The sequence below is a fragment of the Cetorhinus maximus genome, chromosome 15 (genome assembly GCF_964194155.1).
Source record: "Cetorhinus maximus chromosome 15, sCetMax3.hap1.1, whole genome shotgun sequence".
Classification (NCBI taxonomy): Eukaryota; Metazoa; Chordata; class Chondrichthyes; order Lamniformes; family Cetorhinidae; genus Cetorhinus; species Cetorhinus maximus.
Window position 1 is genome coordinate 75,719,678 of NC_135893.1, and position 22,656 is coordinate 75,742,333.

Genomic DNA, 22,656 nt, shown 5'->3' on the forward strand with positions numbered 1-22,656 from the left:
CTTGATGGAAGCAGGTAACTGATGCTGAAGCCCTGTAAATAAAGTTCACTGTTTCTTATGAGAAACCTGTCTGGAAAATCAAGTCTATAACAACTGGTGACGAGGATAAATTGGTTCCGGCACTGTCCCTTACCCAGTGAATGTGAGTATCTTGTTTTAAGCAGAAGAAATGGAAAATATACTCATCAGGTATGCCACTTTTTGGCAGGATCGACCCTTCGACTCATCCACAGGGGATTGCAGTCATCATATAGAATGTCTCAGTTTCCTTTTCCAAGCAAACAAAATAACGGTGGAGGAAAAATGGAAAGTAATTCTAAGTGTCTGTGGGAGTAAAACTCATAATTTAATCCGTAGTTTGATGGCTCCAAACGCTCCTGATTCGAAGACCTTCAGCAAATTGGTAGACCTCATAAAGGGTCATTTTCAACCCAAACCCTCCGTAATCACGCAGAGGTTCAAATTTAATTTGAGAGTAAGAGCCCCGGGGGAGACCATAGCACATACATAGCGAAGTTCAAACAGCTAAACGATATGTCAAGGGATCGTTTGGTCTGCGGTGTGCATCATGATGCCATTCAACACGGTTATTAGCTGAAGTAAATATCAAATTTAAAACAGCATTGGAAATAGCGCTTGTGATGGAAAGCGCTGAGCGGGATTCGCAGGCCTTACAGAGTGTACAAAATGGCACCGTTTTCCAGTTGGGGCAGGAACAGACCGCCGGGCATGGCGTGAAGATCAGAGAGTCAGCAGCGAAGCGGGAGACAGTCCATACTACCCGAAAATTTTAAAAATATACAGGGGACAGCTCAGCAGCAAATCTGAAAATGAATTGTTACTGATGTGGGAGTAACCATATCCCTCAAACTTGCCGTTTTAAAGAGGTGGAGTGCCATTACTGTCATAAAAGAGGGAACATACTGAAGCTATGTAAAGCAAAATTGAGACAGACTTCCAGGCAGCAAACTTAGCTGATCGAAGTACATAATGCGGAAGAACAAAAAACCATTAATTCTCTATTTAATGTGAAAGTAGGCAAAACAGAGCCAATCACTGTTACTCTGCAGGTCAATGGACAACCTTTGATTATGGAAGTGGAAACCGGTGCAAGAACCATTGCAGTGGGGGAGCACACATTCAAATATTTAAACAACAGTATTCAGCAACTGAATATGGAGCAGACTTCAGCCAAACTGAAAACATATACTGGTGAAGTCATACAAGTGAAAGGTATTACCGCTGTGCCTGTTTATTACAAGCACCAGACAGCACAGCTCCCTGTGATTGTAGTGGAAGCCGAAGGACCAAGCCTTCTAGGTCATAATTGGTTGAGGTAAATTAACCTTGATTGGTCAGTGAGATTTCAAAAGGAAGCCAGTAGAGTTCCTGAGTTAGAAAAGGAACAAGGCAATATGCTTCAGAATGAGCCTGGAGAGTCCAAGGACCGTAACAGGATGCAAAAGGAGTGTGTAGTCATTCAGCAACCTGAGGAAATGAAGACTGTCTTAAACAGGTCTTAAATCTGTTGAAAGGCCTTCACACACTATAAGGATCCCTCTGGGTCAAAGCCTCTGGAAAATTACGAAGAGAAGCAGAATGAATTTAATGTCACTCCGACTGAACTGAAGAACCAGTTGGCAGAGAAGATGCAGCAAAGCTACAAGAAGGAGACAGAAGAGCTGAAGAATCAGCTGAGTGAAACAAAAGAGGCATTAGAAGGGAAAGTTATGGAGCTTTCCAAAATGCAAGTGGGTGATGAAGCCATGGGTAGCTCAACCCCTGAATGGAACCAAGTTGAGATTCCGCCTGAGAGGAGTCTGGCCGAATGCGAAGTCAAAATGAAGGACGAGACTAAACTCTGTAATAGACAGAAGACAAGGTGGAAGATAGTTTATAAAAGACGATAAATGACTTCCCACACTACTAAAGGTTCAACACCTTCAGAATTACTTATGAAGCGCCGCCTGGTACTTCCCAATTTGGAGGGGAAGGTAGAGAACAGTCAAGGGAATCAATAAGTGACTCAGGGTTTGCACAGCCAGAATTTACTGTCAGTGAAACAGTATTCGTACAAAACTTTGCTAGTGGATCAAATTGGTTATCTGGTGTAATAGTTTCGGTGACCGAACCATTGTTGTACCACGTAGAAGTGGAGGGCTGGATCATCCGAAAACACATGGATCATTTGAGAAGAAGGGAGATATCCCAACAAACTGATGTTCCACTTGTAGCCATTGTAGAACCTGTGGTCCCCGTTGTGGCTGATCAACCAAGGATAGACATACCAGATGTCTTTGTCGGAGTGGATAACACTGAAATGCCTCTGCCTAAGGAGGTACCTGATGTTGCTGCGATTCCAGAAAATGAAGATTCAGTAAGAGATTCTAAAGTCGTGGAACTACGATGTTCCACCTGGATCAGGAAACCACCTGAGAGACTGAACTTGTAATTTCATAACCCATGTATATATTTGTAATATCATGAATGTAGTTGTTCTTGTAAATACAAATTGTAAAAAAAATTAAAGGGGGAGGAACGTCGTAACTAGCTTTAAGGAATGTAGTGAATGTAGCTTTAAGGAATGTAGTGACTCTAGCTTTAAGGAATGTAGTGACTCTAGCTTTAAGACTTATGTACGGTATAGGATCAATGTGACAGTGAGGACAAATCAGCCCGAAGCGTGGGGAACCTTCGGGGTGGAGTTTGTGTCTAGTTTTGGTTCTTGATGGAAGCAAGTGAATGATGCTGAAGCCCTATAAATAAAGTTCACTGTTTCTTATGAGAAACCTGTTTGGAAAATCAAGTCCATAACAGATGGGATATTCTCCTGATGGGAAAGCATATTCTCCTGATGGGAAGGCATATTTTACTGATGGGATTTCTTTACAACAGGGCATTGTTTTTGGGGCAGCTTAGTCACGAAAAGATTCCCTGATGAATGTTTGGAGAAAGAAATAACATATTTTGAATAAGAATATCTTCATTGGTGTTCAAATCAATCCTTACCTTTCATGATTACAAAACAGTGACCACTTAAGATGTTGTCATATTTCAAGTGTAATCTTTATTCAGGCATGATGCTTTCAACGAATCTACCCCTGCAAACACCACTGCTGTCCACAATGGGCATATATTTATTCTAAACATGTTCTCCAGGAGTTACCCCAGCACTAGTGTGACACTGTCACGATCTGAATATGTCCTTTTACCTGCCTGAATATTATTTACGTATGCGTTTCTTGTGAAGCGATAGTAAATTCTGATTGCATGCGCTTGTGTGAGGGAGAATATTGTGGTACAGTGGATTGGTTGAGATTGCCAAAATAAAAATTCTGGTTTGGTTGTAAAATAAGAATAATGCCATCCTCAGTGAAATAAATCCCCTGCAAGGAGTGGAAGCAGCCACCACTTGATAATGGAGCTGATTTTATTTATTAAGCCTTCTAAAAAGAATAATTTTAATATATAAATATGGATCACAATAAATTAACTTAAATCATTTGCCTCAGGTAATTTAGCTTGGCAATATGCTTGAATGGCCTTCATAAAGAGAAAATACTCAATTTATTCTCCCAAGCTGAAATAAAATTCAGGTCCCTAAAGAACAATACTGTATTCAAACATAGTGCACTACTCATTAATCTTAAAAACTCAAGATTATTTCCATAAATCTCTTGTTTAAATAAATTTAGATTCCCTTTAAATCCAGACTCAATGTGAGATTTCTGAAAAATTATATTGATAAAAAGTGGTCAACATGAACCAAATTCCATATCTATCAATATAATTAAAGCTTTGCATATAGTATGCTTCACAAATTCATTGTATAGTGTGGTATATTAAATATGTCCATAACATTAACAAATTATCACAATTTCCTGATTCACTCAAACATAGACGTGTGTGAAAAACCACTCTTAAGGAAATCTATCAATTATGAATGGGGAACCTGTACAATTCTAGCACTCAATTTTTTATCCCCTGAGGTTCCAACTTAGTAGTAGTAGAGACCACACAATATACCAACTACAATGTTCCAATTATTTATTCACCAGCTTCAACTATCATTATGGCCTGAATTTTGTGCTCATCGTGCTCGTGTGATCAGCGGGCCCAGAAGCGGATGCGATTTGTGCTTCCGGCTGCGATCGCAACTGACACACGATATCACGCTGGCTGGCCAATTAACTGCACGCTGAGAGAGGCTCGGTGCTGCCGAAGGGGAGGCAGGAAGACAAGTGAGGGTGCTGGAGGGCAGTTTACAACCAGCTCTCTGAAGGCTGACAACTGCTGTGGAGCTGCCTCAGGGAGCTGCAGTATTGTTCAAAGGATATTTGCACACAAAAAAATGCCACAAACTCTCGCTAATGCAACTACAAACAATTCACAGCAGTACTCATAACTCCTCAACCTTCAAACATCTTTTGCGCATTTTATCCTGCCCTGGATCAAGAATGATGCAAAAACGTATAGGCTGCCTGGCTGATTACGCTTGGTGCGTGGGCCAAAAACGCACGGGCCACTAAAAATCCCAGTCAAATGGGGCTTTAGTTGGAGCTTTGATGGTCAGCAGGCGCACTTCTGACTTATGCATCCGCCCGCCAACTGCGATATGGTGCGACGTCGCTATGATGTTGGGACGTTGCTATGACGATGGGACGCCCACCCAACGTTTCCTTGCGCGATTTCGTGCTAGTTTGGGTTGGCTGTGTGTCTGATCACGGCATGTAAAATTCCGGCCTATGGATATATAAAAAAAAGAATTCTGGGGGCTCGGGGCGGAGAAGAACATTATGCTCACCTGTTGGGTCACTCATTGCTTATTAAAAATAACCCCAAATGGCTTTCTGCAAACACATCTGGTCTTCTTCTCAGATTTGAGCTCAGCTACATTTCTCACTTCTATCATCTCCTCGACCTTGCCAGCAGAAAGATATTTAACCTCGTAGCAGACTCTTAAAGTGCACGAGCATCACTCTGTGCATGTCACACTGTTGGATTATTACTCCCAAAATTCAACTGTGTCACTGTGTACACAACTCTAATACAACATAATTCCCAGATGCAGCTTATACTTGACCATTGAGTCTTATAAAATACTGGACAGGATTGGGGACTTATGTCCAGAAGTCATAGCACACCCTACAAACCACCAGTCCTGCTGTTGGTCATAAAAAGAGATTCTGGCACTTTTTAAAGCAACACTTCAACTTTCTCCTGATTCCTCCCAGATATAGCTTGCTAGTTGGAAATCAGATCAAGGTGAAACAACTTCTCTTAAAAGCTGGAATTACACTTTTCCTCAACTCCAACGGTACTAAATAGATAGCCTTCTTCCTCTCGAGTGTAGTGGTTTAATACCTGATTTTCAGTACTCTGTTCCTCATCCACCCCATCTACTTTCTACTCCAACAAGAACAAGACAACAGTGACATCAAAATCATGCTCCATACCACCCAAGATCAGCTATTTCGAACAAAATTGCACTTTTAAAAGGCCATCAGCATGAGTCAATATAATTTACATTTAACTCTAATGTCTGGATTGACTATTTTTATAAAGCAGTACACTCTCAACATGTGGAAAAAAAACATAAAATGAAATACCATGCCTTTTCCCCACAGCTTATTGTTTTTTTATTGAACTTCATTTGTGAGAACATTGTACTATATCTTGAAGCTCAACCTTTGAAATAAATTATACATTTCAATAATAAAAATAGAAAATGATGGAAGTACGCAACATGTCAGCAGCATCTGTGGAGAGAGAAACAAAGTTCATGGCTGGAAACTTCTGCCCCTGCAAGAGCTGGGGAAGGAGGCAAGTGAGCCTGAGAATTTAGCAGGTTGGCATCGGGTCAGATACCGAGGCCTTCCTGCCTCCACTGGAAGCAAGTTATTAGCAGGAAGGCCCAAAGCCTGCCCTCAGGCAATTGAGGCCCTCAAGTTGCCAATTAACGACCACTTAAGGGCCTCTTCCCGCCTCTGCTGCGATCTTCCACTCCAGGCTGGCTTGCCGACAGGCAGCCTGTACAACTGGTAAAACTGCGTGGGCTGCATGTCAGCTGGAGGGGTGGATAGGGGTTCCCTTGATCTGCACTAATTTGTGCATGATCGAGGGCATGGACATGGGGTGGCCGCTGACAATCACCCCTTACCCCTGCTGCTGACCCCCATACTTCCTCTCTCCCCATGACCCCCACCCTGCGAGACTCTCCCTGCCTCCCTCAAAGCACTTAGCTTTTTCAAAAGTCATTCTGTGATCTCGGAACTCCAAGGTCTGGGGTGGGGGTGTTCTTCTGGCACCCTCCTCTGTGGTGCTGCCAAGTGCACGAGCTGCCCAGCTCTGATTGGCCGGCAGCTCTTGGCGGGCAGGGAGTCGTCTTCTGGGGTCCTCAGGCTAGAGGAAGCCCCACCACCATCCACTTAACTGCCTGACGGGCAGAACGCATAGCAGGCCTTCCTCCTCAGAGTCAGCATGGGTGTCTCGTCGCTTTCTCAGGTAGTGAATAAGGCCCCTGCTGAGAATGGAAGATTCTGCCCAATGTTTCAGATTAATGACCTTACATAGCTGTTTTTTAAACAGGAGGCAGAAAAAGTGGTGAGTAGAGGGAAGAACAACTGGGAAGATCTCTGAAAGGGGAGAAGACAGAAGAGGATAAATGACAAAAGGGTTGATGAAAGGACAGCATCCTGAAATGCTAACTTTGTTCTTCTCTCTACATAAACTGTCTGACCTGCTGAGCATTTTCAGAATTTTCTGTCCTTATTTATGATTCTTAGTACCGCAGTATTTTGTTTTTGAATCCATTTCAATAATTTGATGAAAAATCGAATCCTCTGCCTAGAAGCAGTACAGATTGTCGCAAAAATTCAACTGGTAACAGCAGTAATGATGGGTGGATCTGACAGCTGGAGGTAGGGCTAGGAGATTGGGGTCAGCTCGGGAACTCGGAGATTTCAAGACATGGAGCAGTGGTCATTAGGGTCATCAATAAGCTTTTTGGCCATTCTGTGCTGCTTAGTGTTGGTTTTTACAGGAGGCAATCAGCACTGCGCTGGCTGTCTCAGGTGCAAGACAAGGTTGCAACAGCGAACAGAAGCAGGTGTCAGATCCTTTATTTGCATATGCTATTGAACTAACAGCTGCTTCTGACTTGGATAGAGGATGTCTCTCGTTTGGCTTTTACCAAAATGGCGTCCGGCAAGGCCCACACCAGTTATGTACATGTCGCACGGATGTCATTTTGGACGCAAGCTGAAAAACTGGGCACTACAGGTGCTGTCTTTCTAGTGTACAATATTCTAAATAAAATAGCCATATAATAGCATATACCTGTTGCATTTTTTTTGAAAGAAAAGCATCAGTTTAAGTTGATAATTCACCCTATTAGCAAGTAATTTTTCAGTTGGGTATAGGGCTCAAGGATGTGGTCTAGCTATAGTAGCTGCCAATGTACAACCACATTGTATTTTCGCTGATCAGTAAATACCTGATTTCTTCTACAATACATTTATTTGTAACAGAAGTAAATGTTCAGACTTCCATACCAGTTCTTGAGCTTTAGGATCCCTGAAGCTAATGTCAATGCTTCGGCCTGATTCAGTGATCTCAATAAGAGACCTAGTAAATCCCAGATTTTAGGCTCCAGTATGTCACAGGGAACTGTTCTGCAGGATAAAATGAAAGCATACAGTTTTTACAAAAAATAAATCCCACACATCAGCAAAGGGCCCTTCTGCCAATCACCATGTCATAGATATTTGTCTCCTCTTTTACTTTCCCATCAGTATCTGTGGCTTTATCCCCGATCAGGATTGTGGGATCGTCCAGGCTGCGGACATCTCCAGGGACATTGCCAATGCCAACTGGCATGGGTAGGAAGTCTGGTTAGCCATTTTTCTACCTCATCTGGATCACACAATTGACAATGACAAAGCAACCTCTCAGGGTACAAAGGTATAAATGCTATTGCAAATAAGTAGCAGTTTCAGTTTTTCGGAATTGATTAGCAAAACTAAAAGTTTGGAAAGTCAAGATGGTGAAGCTTCACTCCACTCACTTTTCATTCTGCAAATATGATGGTCAATTCACAGTAGATTATATGTTACAAGGTTTTAATTTGTAAAAGGTGTTGAGTAATTTTCTTCTCTTTGTTTATTCTTTTACTTAGGCTGCTCTCCTGCCGTCAATTGTGAAATTACTAATAAAATAGCATATTAATATAGCACCAGGATACTCAGGATAACTCCCATGCTTCTCTTCAAAATAGAACCATGGGATCTTTTACTTGAGAAGGCTTTGGTTTAACTCATCTGAAGGATGGTACCTCAAACAGTGCAGCACTCCCACAGTACTACAGTGGAGTATCAGCCTAGAGTTTTGCATGCAAGTGTCTGGAATGGGACTTGGACCCACAACCTTCTGACTCAGAGTTGAAAGTGCTACCACCTGAGCCAATGCTGTTAATCAACCAAAGTGGTCTTTCCTGCTCTTAAGATATTATCAATAAGCAGTGCTGTGAGATGGCTATTACTGGCACTCAAACATTCTCATGGCGCATTCTCTTGGGTTAATTTATAAAATAAACTTAGAAAATATTGTATTCTGAACAGCAGACAAAGACACTTTTGGTTAACTGTCAACTGCTTGACTAGTGTTTTACTTTTCATGCTCAAGAATTGTAGCCTCCCACATGACACACAATGTGATGCAAGTAGCTCCAAGTGGCATCACAGCAGGATATAGGCGACAACATTGCTGCATAACTTGCCAAGAAAATGCACTTAAGCACACAAGAGAGCTGAAGGCAGATTTTTTTTTTCCCCTTAAGAATAAGACATTTGCTTCCACAGGTTTTCCATCTAAAACACAACTAGAATGTAATAAATTCATCATGCCTCTCCACCTGTCTCTCTCCACCTACAAGATTCTCCTTAAAACCTACCTCTTTGACCACAATTTTGCTCATCTGCCCTAACATCTCATGTGGCTCAGTGTCAAATTTTGTTCTATAACGCTCCTCTGAAGTGCTTGGGACGTTTTACTACATTAAAGGCAGTACATAAAATACAAATTGTTGTTAGTTCTGGTAGAAAATGCAGCAAATCTGTTAATCACAATCAGATTTAGTTTTGTTGCTAAAATATTAAATAGTTTTTCCACATTACCTGGATACATTCAAGAAAAGTTCTGCTAAGGATTGACCAATTCCATTCAAGTCACCCTTTAAAAGTAACTTTATACTTCCTTCTATCTTAGGCCACAATGATACTATGGCAGCTGGATGGCTGGTTCCAGAAACCTTGCACAGTAGTTTCAGAGCCTGTTGGACGTTGGAAGTGACATCAGACCTCAGGAAATCTTCAATGTGCCCAGTAATTGCACAGGCACAATCTGACCAATCCGTAGAATGCAAAGCAGTAACTGTATCAGTTAACTGGATTTTGCTGCCATTTCCCAAAGTAGCAAGTTCAGAGCATTGTAAAGAGAAAGACAAAATGTTTGCTAAAAGTTGACTAGCTGTCGAGGCCACAAATATACTCGGGTCCTTCTGAAGCCGTATAATCTCATCAATGCAGTCTGTTGGCAAAAAGAGAAAGTAAATGTAATCCTTTGTTGAAATTAGAAACAGGACAATATAGCAAATTTTCTGATAAAGTAGAAATTCAAACAGAAATGCTAGTCTTAAAAGTACAGATCATTTTATACAAAGAACATTTATGAGTAGCCTCTTGCTGGTATATAAAACTTTTAGTGTAAATGGAATGGGTCAGCAAATTTAGTGATGTATTTGCCTAATAGTAATGCTACTAGTGACACCCCCAAATTTGGAACTAGAAAGCACCTGAGGTAAACTTTACAGCCCTGGGAGGTACTAAGAACAGCCTGAATCAGTGGTTTTGCCCAGTAACTTGAAGCGGAGGTGCCAATGCAGGCATCGTGTTTTCCTGGTTGTAGATAGACAAGTGTGCTGTACACTTGTAAAGTGGAGGAATATAATTTCCCATTGCCATCCTGAATGGATTTTCTCCAACCTTTAAGGAAAATCCCACAACCAGACATAAAAGTTGTAATGTGCCACTTTCACATTACTGTACATGTACAAGTTTTGTTAATCTGCTGCCATCAATGATGTGGAATCTGTTCCACAATTTAAAATAGGCCAAATTCAATAGGACCAACAAATAAGGCTTTAAAAAACTATTTTTTGAAGCCCTTCCAGTGAGATAAACATGACACAGGCCTGATCCAAACTTTTAAAAAGTGGCTTACTCCTGCTCCTAATTCATATGTTCATATGCTGGCAAAAGCACAAATAATTAATTTTTGTGAAAACTCAGAGGCAGCTATTATAAATTTGTGGTGTAAGGCAAAATAAGTATTGGTTTACAATCTAAGTTACAAGCACATATGAGGGGCCTAGATATAGTAGACAGTAAAGACTTGTTTCCCCTAACTGAGGGGTCAATTACCAGGGGACACAGATTTAAGGTGATTGGTAGAAGGATTAGTGGGGACATGAGGAAAAAACTTTTCACGCAGAGGGTGGTGGGCGTCTGGAGTTCACTGCCCAAATTAGTGGTTGAGGCTGAACTCTCGACTCAATTAAAAGGTACTTGGATCTGCATCTGAAGCGCTGTAACCTGCAAGCCTACAGACCAGGTGCTGGAACGTGGGATTAAAATGAGTGGCTGGCTCCTTTTTCATCTTTTTCTGACCGGCACAGATATGATGGGCTGAATAGCTCTTTTTGCGCTGTCACTTTTCTATGGTTCTATGGTTCCACAGCAGGTGGGCAGAAATATGCAAAGACAACCACCTCAATCTATACAGTTATAATATGGTAGAACACAAGGAATTACTACTCCATATTTTCCTGTTAGTTTTAGAATTTCACTATCCGCTATGCATCCACCTGAAATTTTTCGATGATCTCAATAGATATTTGCAACAGAAATTGTGTGCATATTTTAGCGAAAAACATATTTGTCTACTTAAAAAAAGATTTAAGCGAGATTAAGTGATTACCATATTTACAGAGAAATTGAATCACAGCTTCATGCTGCAGCATATTTTGAATCCCTAAGAGCCATCCACACCGTACAGTTGCTTCCTCCCAAGTTTCTGTCTCAAGGCTTGCTGGATTTCCAAACAGACTGCTCATAATCCCATCATCCTGGAATAACAACGGCATTGAAATTGTAGCATCACTTTTGATGAGTAAACTACAATCAAAAATCAATGACTTCATAGACCAATCCCTCAATTCCCTCCAGCTCATTTTTCTTCAGCAAATTTAAAAAATAAAAATCACCACCAAGAAAATTATAATTGGATGCTGGTGTCAACATGTTAGTTTATGGACCTGACTAAATCACTTCCTAATCCTGTAGTTACTCTGAAAGTAACATCCCTTTCTCCCCCGCTACTACAAAAAAACATGGTTTGAGAAACTCAGGTTGGGAGAACAACATTTGAACATGACTTCCTTTAATTTTATGTTAACACAAAACAGTAGAACATCAGGTGAACAGAGCACAAAGGAGGTTCTGCTTTAGTGAAAGCTACCATGACTTGTGGCTTTAGCCAAATTTTTAAAAAAGCACATACAAGCCATTGATGCAATGTCTGGTTCATGGCATGCTGAATTAGCAATCTGTTGTGCTGGCATACGGCAACATCTTGTATTTATATAGTGCTGTTAACATTATAAAAGGTCCTAAGACGCTTCACAGGAGCGTTATCAAACAAAGTTTTGCACCGTGTCACATAGGGAGATACTAGGGCAGATGACCAAAAGCTTGGCCATAATGGAACATTTCAAAAGAGTACCTTAAAAGGAGGAAAGAGGTAGAGAGGCAGAGGGGTTTAGGGAGGGATATCCAGAGTTTAGGACCTTGGCAGCTGGAAGCACGGCTGTCAATGGTACAGCAATTAAAAATCGGGTTTGTGCAAGAGACCAGAATTGGAAAAATACAGTTATCTCTAAGGGTTACAGGGTTGCAGGAAATTACAGAGACAAGAGAGGGTCAAGGCCATGGAGGGATTTGAAAACAAGGATAAGAATTTTAAAAACTGAGGCATTGCTTAACTGGGTGCCTATGTTGGTCAGCGAGTGCAGGGGAGATGGGTGAAAAGGACTTGGTACGAGTAGGGTAACTGGCAGCAAAGTTTTGCATGTGCTCAAGGCTCTAAGTAACATTACACATATTGCTCACTGTCACAAAATATGAGTGTTTATTACATTTAAAGATGTCCAACATATTAAAAATCGAAAAAGAACAAAAATGCTGGAAATACTCAGCGGGTCTGACAGCATGTGAAATGAGGGGAGAAAAGGGTTAAATTTTAAGAAACACACTCTTTGCTAAGTAGAACAACACTTTTGGGTGTAGCTCTTTCTCCTTTTAGATTTAAATAGACCTGCTGTGTATCTTCAGCATTTTTTATTTTCCTTTGAATTTCAAGCATCTTCCTGGCATTTCTTTCTTTTCATTTGCACAGAAAGGCAGTTTTTCTGACCATAACATTTTAACTATGGAAACTGTGAATCATTACCCTATAATTTAGCAGTCATACTTAATGATCACAAGCAAACAATTCCTCATCAAATAAAAAAACTTAAAAACTTGAAAATTAATTATTTTCTAATTGCTTACCTCCAACTTATGGAAATAGTCCTCTGAGGCTGCAAATAGTCCAGTCAGCTTCATAATGAAGGAGAGGATGCTAGGGTTAAGGTCCCTCTGCTTGGATACATTTACAATTATATTTGTCAGGCATGGAATCCTCTGCAGAATATACAACTCCGTTTCTTAGGGGAGCCCAGAAAAGAAAAGCAAAAGTGAGGAAAATTTTCCATCGATTTAATGCCCAATTTTATTACTATAGTTTATAATGCGTCTTCATTTAATGCCTGTGTCAATATTCATCACCACACCCCCCTGCCCCACAGTCTCCTAAAGGCGCCTGACTCCTTGCAAAGGTTGAGTCTCAAGGACAACAATTGCTCCCTGACACAGTATCTGGGTCATATTCACAGTTTCTGCCTGTGATTTAATCAGTGGGACATCTTAGCCAAGACCAATTCGGTGCACACACATCAATAATTGCATCTTCCAGCAGGGATTGTTGGATAGTGATCAGGAGTCAGAACACTGTCCAGTTATCTTCATCCCTAACCATCTATCTGAGGCCAATTTTAGCACTATCCTAGCTGTGATCTGCTGACTCAGTGCAGGTTGAGGTTCAAGCTCATGACATAGTCTTATGAGTTAGTTACTCTACTTTAAATTAATTGTGCCAACAGGGAAGTCTGCCATCTGTCTAGTGGTAACAATTTATTATGCCAAGGATGTTCCCTAGAAAACCAAAAGTAGGGCATCCAGGCAGACGAATGAGAATGCCAGATGAAACTGTAAATCAAACAGATCACCTTAACAGAAGTCCAAAGATGTCGGTGAGCATTTTTGTCTGGAAATAATATCCTGATTATCAACTCAGAATCATACATGTTACTTAAAAGTGAATGGATGAAGCAGATCTTAAGAACTATCTTTCACTTAAAATAATCAGAACTTGCATTAATTTGCAAAGTCAACCCAGTTCATTGTTGGTGCATGTCTATCACAATTTGGAAACCTCATTTGGGAATTCCACAGGATGGCTGTTGTGGGGAATTGGGGGAAAATCTCATTAGTGCAGAAGAAGTAATACTGCAGCAGAATAGATGACAACTCTCCTAAAAGCACAAACTGCAACATTCTCCAGTACTAATTTACCTTGATATGTAGAAAGAAATGCATTAAAATTATACAAATCAGATTTATTTCATACTCAATGCTGGTTGAGTTAGTGATGTTTAAGAAAACTGATTATACAATTACCGTTTTTTGTAATTGCCTGGAAACAATCAAGCAGCTTCTCCAAACAGGTATCATCAACAACTGCCTGCCTGGTGTCTCCTAATACTGCACAAACACGGGGCAAGAGCTCCACATACTCGCTTTCCATTCTCCAACTATATAATAAATTCTCTGAGGAAATAAAAAACAAAATGTAAATTCTCATGCTTTTTTTATGGTTTTCAAAATTGCCTACTCAAGAATATTACTAACAACTTTAAATATGCTACAACTGCCAGCTAGTACCTACTTAGCATATAACACTCCAGAATATTACAGTAGCTACATTCTCTAAAAAGTTCATATTTTATTCAAAATCTTGAGGGGTCTGGACAGAGTACATAGGGAAAAACTGTTCCCACTGGTGGAAGGATCGAGAAAGAGGGGGCACAGGTTTAAGGTAATTGGCAAAAGAAGCAGTGGAGACACAGGGGAAACTTTTTCAAACATTGGGTGTTTAAGGTGTGGAATGCACTGCCTGAGAGAGTGGTGGAGGCAGGTTTAATTAAGGCATTCAAGAGGGAATTGGACTATTATCTGAAAAGAAAGAATGTGCAGGTACAGAGAGAAGGCAGGCAAATGGCACCAGGTTCATTTCGCATTCAGAGAGCAGGTACAGACATGATGGGCCGAATGGCCTCCTTCTGTGCTGTAACAATTCTGTGATTCAAAGACAGTTCACCAAATACCATTTAATCGATAATTGTAAGCTATTTACATATTTTTAAATAATTATGGTGATTTCTTCACGTCACTTTACTTCGATATGTAAATACATATTCCAGACAATCAACAAGTTAGATATCAACTTTTGGTTACAACAACATGTATTCATTAATAAAAGTGCAAAATATTGTGGATGCTGGAAATTTGAAATAAAAATTTGGAATAAAAAGAAAGAGCTGGATTTGGCAGCAACTGTGGGGAGAGAAATAGATTTAACATTTCAGGTCGATGAATCAGTTCTGACAAAGGGTCATCGACCTGAAAGGTTGTTAACTCTGCTTCCCTCGACCTGTAGAGTATTTCCAGCATATTCTGTTTTTTTTTATATATCTTACATTTATTGTTCAATTGCAAATAAAATAGATGAAATGGTGGGGACTATTGGTGGAGTACATTTAAGAATCGAATATGCCTGCAGCCAAATAGAAGACATTTGTAGACAATTGTTTCAATGGCAAACCAAAGGTGGTACTGCCAATTAATTGGGAGAAATGCAAGCATTCTCTTAGAATTTTCAGCAGAAAAGATGGGTCTTCCTTTTAAATTTCAGAGCTTTCAAAATGTGTACAAAGTATATAACACAGGCATAACAAAGCACATAGCAATGCAAAGTTGACATTAAACTAATGTTCTTAGTATAGGCAAAGCTTATCCATGTACTTTCCAAGCTGAACAGCTAGGCAATGAGAAGTAAAAGGGAAGCGATTTGGAGGAGGGAATGAAGAGACCAAAATTCCAGTCCCATCCAGATTGGTTTTACTACAGAATTTTGAAAAAAGTGAGTAAGATAGCAAGGTGAATTGTTTTTAAGCAGTGGACAGAAACACGAGGACACATGAGGTAAATCATAACCCAGAGTCAGAGCAACAGAGGGTGCAGACCCCAGTATATTTCTGGAGAACAGACCTCAGATAGGGCGGAATGAGACTTTCAATGCAAAATTTGAAGATGAAGAACATTAACACTCAAAGATAGGGAACACGATTTCTATGGGGTGTGGGGTGAAATATGAATGCAAGTTGCCAATATCTTAGAAGTGGAACAATATGGTTTTGTAACACGCCAGATGTGGGCTAAGGCCCGTCTCAGCACCAAATTCAGCCCTCGCACATAGATGAAGGCAACACTAAGACTTCTATGGTTTCAGAATATTTTTGTTCCAAGTGTGCAGAGATGCTTTTGTCACAGTTTTAAAATGGAACATTAGTAAGTCAGACTCTATAAGACAGGTATGCAATTACTATTCTATAAAATACAAAATAGGAGCTAAGAATAATAGTTGCAGATGTAATCGAAAATGTATTACTTTGATGGCTGGGGTGTCTGTCCCATTGGAAGAGTTAATTAGCACTTGACCCACTGGAAGAGTTAATTAGCACTTCTCCTTTGAAAACAAGCAGATTAAAGAAAGTGAAAGGCAAAATATGCAGATGCTGGAGATCTGAAATATAAACAGAAAATGCTCAAAATACTCAGAAGCTCAGGCAACATCTGTGAAGGGAGAAAGAGTTAACGTTTCAGGTTGATAGCTTTTCATCAAAAGAAAGGTTCTGGGTTTCAAAGGCTACCCAACTGAACAGCAAGTTTGGTAAAGATGCGTTCACTCCTGGGGGGTATAAATATTAGATGCTAAGAAATCTAATAAGGAACTTGGAATTAACTTCTTTACCTAGCGAGTGGGTAGAATGGGGAACTAATCTAAAGGAGTACTTGAGGTGATTTGCATAGATGCATTTAAAGGTAAATTAGTTTTGCCCATGAGGGAGAAAGGAATAGAAAAAATATACTGGTGGGGTGAGATGGAAGCTGATGTGGAGCATAAACACTGGCACAGACTAGTTGGGCTTAATAGCCTATTTCCGCTCAATCTAGATCATTCCATGTTAATAAAGTACGTTACAAAGTAAAACAAGATTAAGCTATTGACATTATCTGGAGGTGCCCAGACCCACTATCAGAGCTGGGGGAACCGCGATCTGCAGCCTGCCCGCTGCGCCACAACAACTACTGCCATATAACGGCTGGTGTTTTTATGCTTTTAAAAAAAATAACCTTTAGGTAATAATCTGTCTGAAGCGGAGAGCGTGTCAACGGGCTCAGTAACAGAGCAGGCTCATCGCCATCTCCCTCATCTGACAACCGGAGCACCCCCTCCGACTAGACTAAAACTCACCCAAAGAGGGGAGGCGGCGGAATGTTCCAGAGCAAACCATGAACAACCGCATCAATTTTCAGCCTGAAGCTACTTGCAGATTAATAATCTATATTTGAAAGGAATCATAGTTTAACAATCTTCATTTCTCCCCACATTCTGGCTACAAGTGAACGGCTTCACCCCTCCAGATGATTTAGAACAGGCCGGGCCGCGAGCGCGCACGCCCTTCCCTACCCTTCCCTTCCCTCCCGGGCTCGGGCCCGCGCACGCTCTGCCCTCCCGGGCTCGGGCCCGCGCACGCACCCCGCTCCCCCCGTGGTGCGCGCCCGGCTCGCTCGCTCTTTCTTTTTCCGGCCGCCGAGCGAGAGGAGAATGAAGGAGACGAGCGACGGGGAGGCCCGGGAGGCTGAGGATGAGGTGGCAGAGTTGGAGGAGCCGGAGGAAGGCTTCAGCGACCCTGAGGACTTCGAGGACGATATCTCTGATGAGGGTAAAGGGAAAATATTGAAATTAAGGGTTTGGGTTCCATGAGGTTGGCGCAGGGGAGGAAGAGCCGGCGGCGGCGTTTCAGACCCTGAGTCCATGTGCGTTTGGGAGTGATTGGAGCCTGAGGCCTAGCCTGGGCCTGGAGCCGGCTTTTGGGAACCAGGGGTAGCGGACACAGGCTGCCCTGACACTGGACTGGCTGATCTGCGCCACACAGATTTAGGGATCGTTATTCCAGATTGACAACTATTATTACTACCATAAATTAGAGAGCTTTTATTGCTCTAGCATAAAACATGCTTAATTTTTTTTAAATAACAACATGCACAGGGCAGTGTTAGTTAATGGATGCCTGATACATTATTAAGTGAGGGTTACAATTATATTTCTCATTTATGCCAGGGAAGACACTTCTACCAGTTTGTTGAAAATATGATTTAATTCATTTCAAATCACTAACCTTCAATTGACTTCTATTATAAGTGTACGTCCTAGTTACAATTTGAATGCAGTGAAGCACTGTATACCCTCAGTTGTCATTGTGTGAATTACAGTGTGGCAAAGGCACAATTTTGAAATATGTCATTTCACTTTAAATGTTATTACACAACATCTGTTTTGGGGGTGGAGCAATGGCATATCGGATCCATTTAAACTCAGGTGAAGGCACAGCACATGTGAAATAAATGGTTGATTTGGTTTTATTGTGCAAAATTTTGCTATGAAACTTTAAAAATGTGGTTTTGTCATGAGTGAACAGTTGTAAGATGACTTGCCTTGTTTGAGATAATGTAAGAGTAGAAAATCAAATAAAACTAAATATTTGAAATCTACAGTAAGTCTGATTGTGCAAGATGAAAGACGTATTCATGTTTCAGGTAGTACTGCAGGTACTTTATATAGAATCAGCTAATAATTCAGGATGATGAATGACCTGACCAGAAACATTAATTGGAGATGAATATTTGGTTGTTGTGGTATTCTATATAGCGGATGAGTATGCTATGGGACAATGCACGAGCAAAAATGAAAACCGAAAATGCTAGAAATACTCAGAAGGTCAGGCAGCATCTGTGGAAAGAGAAGCAGAGTTAACATTTCAGGTCGATGATTTTTCATCAGAACATCAGCTGTGGCTCAGTTTGTAGCACACTTGCCCTTTGAGTCAAAAGGTTCAGAGTTCAAGTCCATTCCAGGGCTTGAGCACAAATATCAAGCTGATACTCCAGTGCGGTACTGAGGGAGTGCCAGTGCGGTACTGAGGGAGTGCTACTTTGTTGCAGGTGCCATCTTTTGGACGAAACTTTAAATCGAGGTCCCATCTGCCTTCACGGAAGGGTGCAAAAGATTCCTGGCACTATTTCAAAGAAGAGCAGGGGAGTTATCCCCAGTGCCCTGGCCAATATGTATCCCTCAATCACCATCACAACATTATCACAGTCATTATCACATTGCTGTTTGTGGGAGTTTGTTGTGCACAAGTTGGCTGCTGTGTTTCCTATGTTGCAATGGTAACTACTCTTCAATTTCATTGGCTGTGAAGTGCTTTGAGGTGTCTGGTGGTCATGAAAAGCGCCATATAAATGTGGGTCTTTTATTTCAGACTTCCAGCACCTTCAGTATTTTGCTTATGCACAAGTATAAATATTTGTGTGATAACACATGACATGTTCTTTTGTGGTGTCCCAAGAAAATCTAGCAACTCCTGTCTTCAAGGCATATGCTTCTAAGGATAGAATACTTGTATCCCTTGAGTCACTTTGTTTCCCATTCAGTCTGACAGCCTATGTCAGGGAGACTACCCTGGTAAAAGTTGTTTGTGTAATCTTTGACTGCAACTCTTGTGTGTTACCCCTCCTTGTTTCCTTTATCCTTCTGCGGTTTACAACTCTTCTCTCATCTGCTGCCTCTGTTATGTGGTTGACCTCCATATGTACAGCCATAGCTTAGTTCCATACTTCTTGCCACTGTGTAACAAGCACATCTGCGGCAATGATTTCTGCCTGACTATGACTTTTAGCCCTTTTTTTCTGTCTCATTAACACTTGTTGACACTGTGCATGCTGGCAGCATTCAGTGCTCTCGAGTCCATGGCCACATCTGTATTTTCAAGTGGCTTATCCAATGTCAATTCATGGGTGAGCCTAGATGTCTCCAAATGAGTATTGCAAAGACCCATACTGTTCTGTTTGTCTTAAAAGAGGTGGCTAATGAGTTAGTAGATGAGTTGGTGTTAATTTTACAAAATTTGCTAGATTCTGCAAAGGTTCCATCACAATGTAAAGTAGCAAATATAACCCCTCTATTCAAGAAGGGAGGGGGGCAGAAAACAGCAAATTATAGGCCAGTTAGCTTGATGTCTGTCGTAGAATCAATCATTAAGGAGGTTATAGCTGGGCACTTGGAAAAACTCAAAAGTAATCGGGAAGAGTCAGCATGGTTTTGTGAAAGGGAAGTGTAGTTTAACCAATTTATTGGAGTTCTTTGAAGGAGTAACATGCGCTATGAATAAAGGGGAGGCTGTAGATTGTTGTACTTGGATTTCCAGAAGGCATTTGATAATGTGCCACATCAAAAATTATTATGGAAAATAAAAGCACATAGTGTAGTGGGTAACATATTAGCATGGATAAAGATTGGCTGGCAGAAAGCAGAGAGTATGCATAAATGGGTCATGTTCTGATTGGCACGATGTGATGAGTGGAGCCCTGCAGAGGCCTCAACTTTTTACAATTTATATCAATGACTTAGATGAGGGGAGTGAAGGCATGGTAGCTAAATTTGCAGATGGCACAAAGATAGGTAGGAAAGTATGTTGTGAAGAGGACATAAGGCGAATATAGATAGGTTGAGTGAGTGGGCAAAAAATCTGGCAGATGGAGTATAATGTAGGAAAATGTGAAGCTGTTCACTTTGGCGGGAAGAATAAAAAAGCAGAGTATTACTTAAATGGAGAATGACTGCAGAATTCCAAGGTGCATAGCGATCTAGGTGTTCTAACGCATGAGTCAAAGTTAGTATGCAGGTACAGCAAATAATTAAGAAGGCTAATTGAATGCTGTCCTTTATTACGAGAGGAATTGAACATAAAGATAAAGACGTTATGCTTCAGTTATGCAGGCATTGGCGAGACCATATTTCACATATGTGCAGTTTTGGCCTCCTTAATTAAGGAAGGATGTAAGTGCATTGGAGGCAGTTCAAAGGAGATTTACTAGATTTATGCGCAGAAGGAGCGGGTTGTCTTATGAGGAAAGGTTAGACAGATTGGGCTTGTTTCCTGGAGTTTGGAAGAGTGAGGGATGACTTAATTGAAGCATATAAGATCCTGAATGGTATTGACAAGGTGGGCATGGAAAGGATGTTTCCTCTTGTGGGTGATTCCAGAGCAAGGGAACGCTGTTTTAAAATTAGGGGTTGCTCTTTTAGGTCAGAGATGAGGAGAAATACTTTCTCAGAAGGTTCTGCAACTTTGGAACTCTTGTCTCAGAAGGCAGTGGAGGCGGGGTCATTGAATATTTTTAAGGCAGAGGTACATAATTTCTTATTGGGGAAGGGTTTCAAAGGTTATTGGAAGTAGATGGGAATGTGAAATTCGAAACACACAGATCAGCCATGATCTTATTGAATGGCAGAGCAAGCTCAAGGGGCCGAATGGCCTACTTCTATTTCGTATGTTCTCGACTTAAAAGTAATGCTCTCCTTTCTGCCTCCATCTCCTCTCAATTGCTCAAGTTCTGTTGAATCAAGCAGTGTGTTCTTTGATGTCCTGGTTAATCTTAAACTGTGGTTATATCTTGTACATCGCAAGGACCACTTCCACATCATCTGTCCTTATCTTTACCTTGTTACCACCACTGGTGATAACTCATCCAAAATGTCACCTTTCTCCATGCTCAATTTGTCCAATATCTCCTCATTGGCTTCCTGAGCTCCACCCTTGGATCCCATCAGCCTGTGCAATCTGAAGTGGACCTTATTGAGGAGCTACTTGAAAGGGGTGGAGAAGATTGCCAGTTCAGATGATGGTTTCTGTTGCTCACGTTTATGCAATATTATCCTATGATATTTATCAGACTGTAAGATGCACCAAGATTTTAAAAGGAAATATTTGTGAGTAACGTTCAGATCATAAGACGATGGCAATTTTGGGTGACCTTTTCCCAGAAAGAAAGTGCATCTTATGGTCCAATAAACATGGTACTTATGTTAGTATTATTAAATGTAAAATGTCAATGAAGCCTTATCTATAATTCTTACAGTTTAATATGGTGAGTTTACCGAAATTGATCGATCCAATTTGAACATAAGCTTTCTTGGGAGGGTTTAACCAAATAAGATTGCAGTTGGAAGCATGATAATATTGTGGTTGCTTTTTGTATGGTTGTTTTCCCCTGTGATGTATATAATATGGCTCAATAACCTGCTTTCAGGAACTTAACTGTGACAATCCTGTAAATAGCTATTAGATAATAAAGATTAAATATTTGCATTTGTACAGCATTTTTACTGTGTCTCGGGTGCCCAATACACTTTATAGCCAATAAAGTGCAGTCATTAATGAGCAAATGTGGCAGCCAATTTGTGCTACTAAGTCCAACAAGCGGCTAATTAGATAAATGACCACGTGGTGTTGGTTAATGGATAAATGTTGGCCAAGAAAGTGGGTGAATTCCCAGCTCATTTTTGAATAATGCCATGGGATCTTTTACATCCACCTGTGAGGGCAGACGAAACCTTGATTTAGCGTCTCATCTGAAAGACATTGCCTTCCTCAGTGCTGCAGTAAAACATCAGCCTAGATGCTCTGAGAAATTATTAACTTATAAATGTCACCTTGGAAAACATGAAATGTGAGATGGATTAGTTTTAAGATGCTGGCATTAGGGTTGAAGTTGAGGGTAGTTCCCTCTTTGTACGTTCATGCAAACTACCAGTTTAGAAGAATTAACTAGTGGCTACAGACAAATAAGAGCATAAGCAATAGGAGCAGGAGTGGGCCATATGCCCTCGAGCCTGTTCTGTCATTCAATATAATCATTGCTGATCTGCTGCAATTCCATTTGCCCACCCACTCCCCATATTCCTTGATGGATCAAAGACCTCTTTATCCCAGCGTTAAATATAATTCAACTACAGAGCATCCACAGCCTTCTGGGGTGGAGAATTTTAAAGGTTCACAACCATTTGAGTGAAGAGATTTCTCATCATCTCATTCCTCTCCCCTCGCCCATTATCCTGAGACTGTCCCCACCCAACGTCAGCACACCGCCCCCCCCCCCCCCCAAAAAAAAAACCGATGTTCAATCAAAAGCTTGCTAGTTTTGGGCAACCTACTAAATTGTAATTCTTTAGCTTTTTAGCCAACAATTATTTTGT

At 40.9% G+C, this 22,656-nt stretch overlaps 2 protein-coding genes across 3 annotated transcripts in view; one reads left to right on the forward strand and one right to left on the reverse strand.

Annotated features, from left to right (window-relative positions):
• Nucleotides 1–16,819, reverse strand: part of brat1 (BRCA1-associated ATM activator 1) — a 42,425-nt gene extending 25,606 nt beyond the window's left edge. Inside the window, exons 1-6 of one of the 2 annotated variants that reach the window (XM_078558675.1) lie at nucleotides 16,689–16,819; nucleotides 13,893–14,042; nucleotides 12,666–12,820; nucleotides 11,035–11,182; nucleotides 9,174–9,585; nucleotides 7,554–7,673 (exon numbers count right to left, since the gene is read on the reverse strand). In XM_078558675.1, coding sequence (XP_078414801.1) covers nucleotides 7,554–7,673; nucleotides 9,174–9,585; nucleotides 11,035–11,182; nucleotides 12,666–12,820; nucleotides 13,893–14,019 — 962 coding nt within the window. In that variant the 5' untranslated portion in view covers nucleotides 14,020–14,042; nucleotides 16,689–16,819. The remainder of the gene's footprint in view (nucleotides 1–7,553; nucleotides 7,674–9,173; nucleotides 9,586–11,034; nucleotides 11,183–12,665; nucleotides 12,821–13,892; nucleotides 14,043–16,688) is intronic. The other variant, XM_078558676.1, reaches the window with a different exon arrangement.
• A 302-nt stretch (nucleotides 16,820–17,121) lies between these two features.
• Nucleotides 17,122–22,656, forward strand: part of eif3ba (eukaryotic translation initiation factor 3, subunit Ba) — a 40,787-nt gene continuing 35,252 nt past the window's right edge. The window contains exon 1 of the mRNA XM_078558677.1: nucleotides 17,122–17,281. Coding sequence (XP_078414803.1) covers nucleotides 17,164–17,281 — 118 coding nt within the window. The 5' untranslated portion in view covers nucleotides 17,122–17,163. The remainder of the gene's footprint in view (nucleotides 17,282–22,656) is intronic.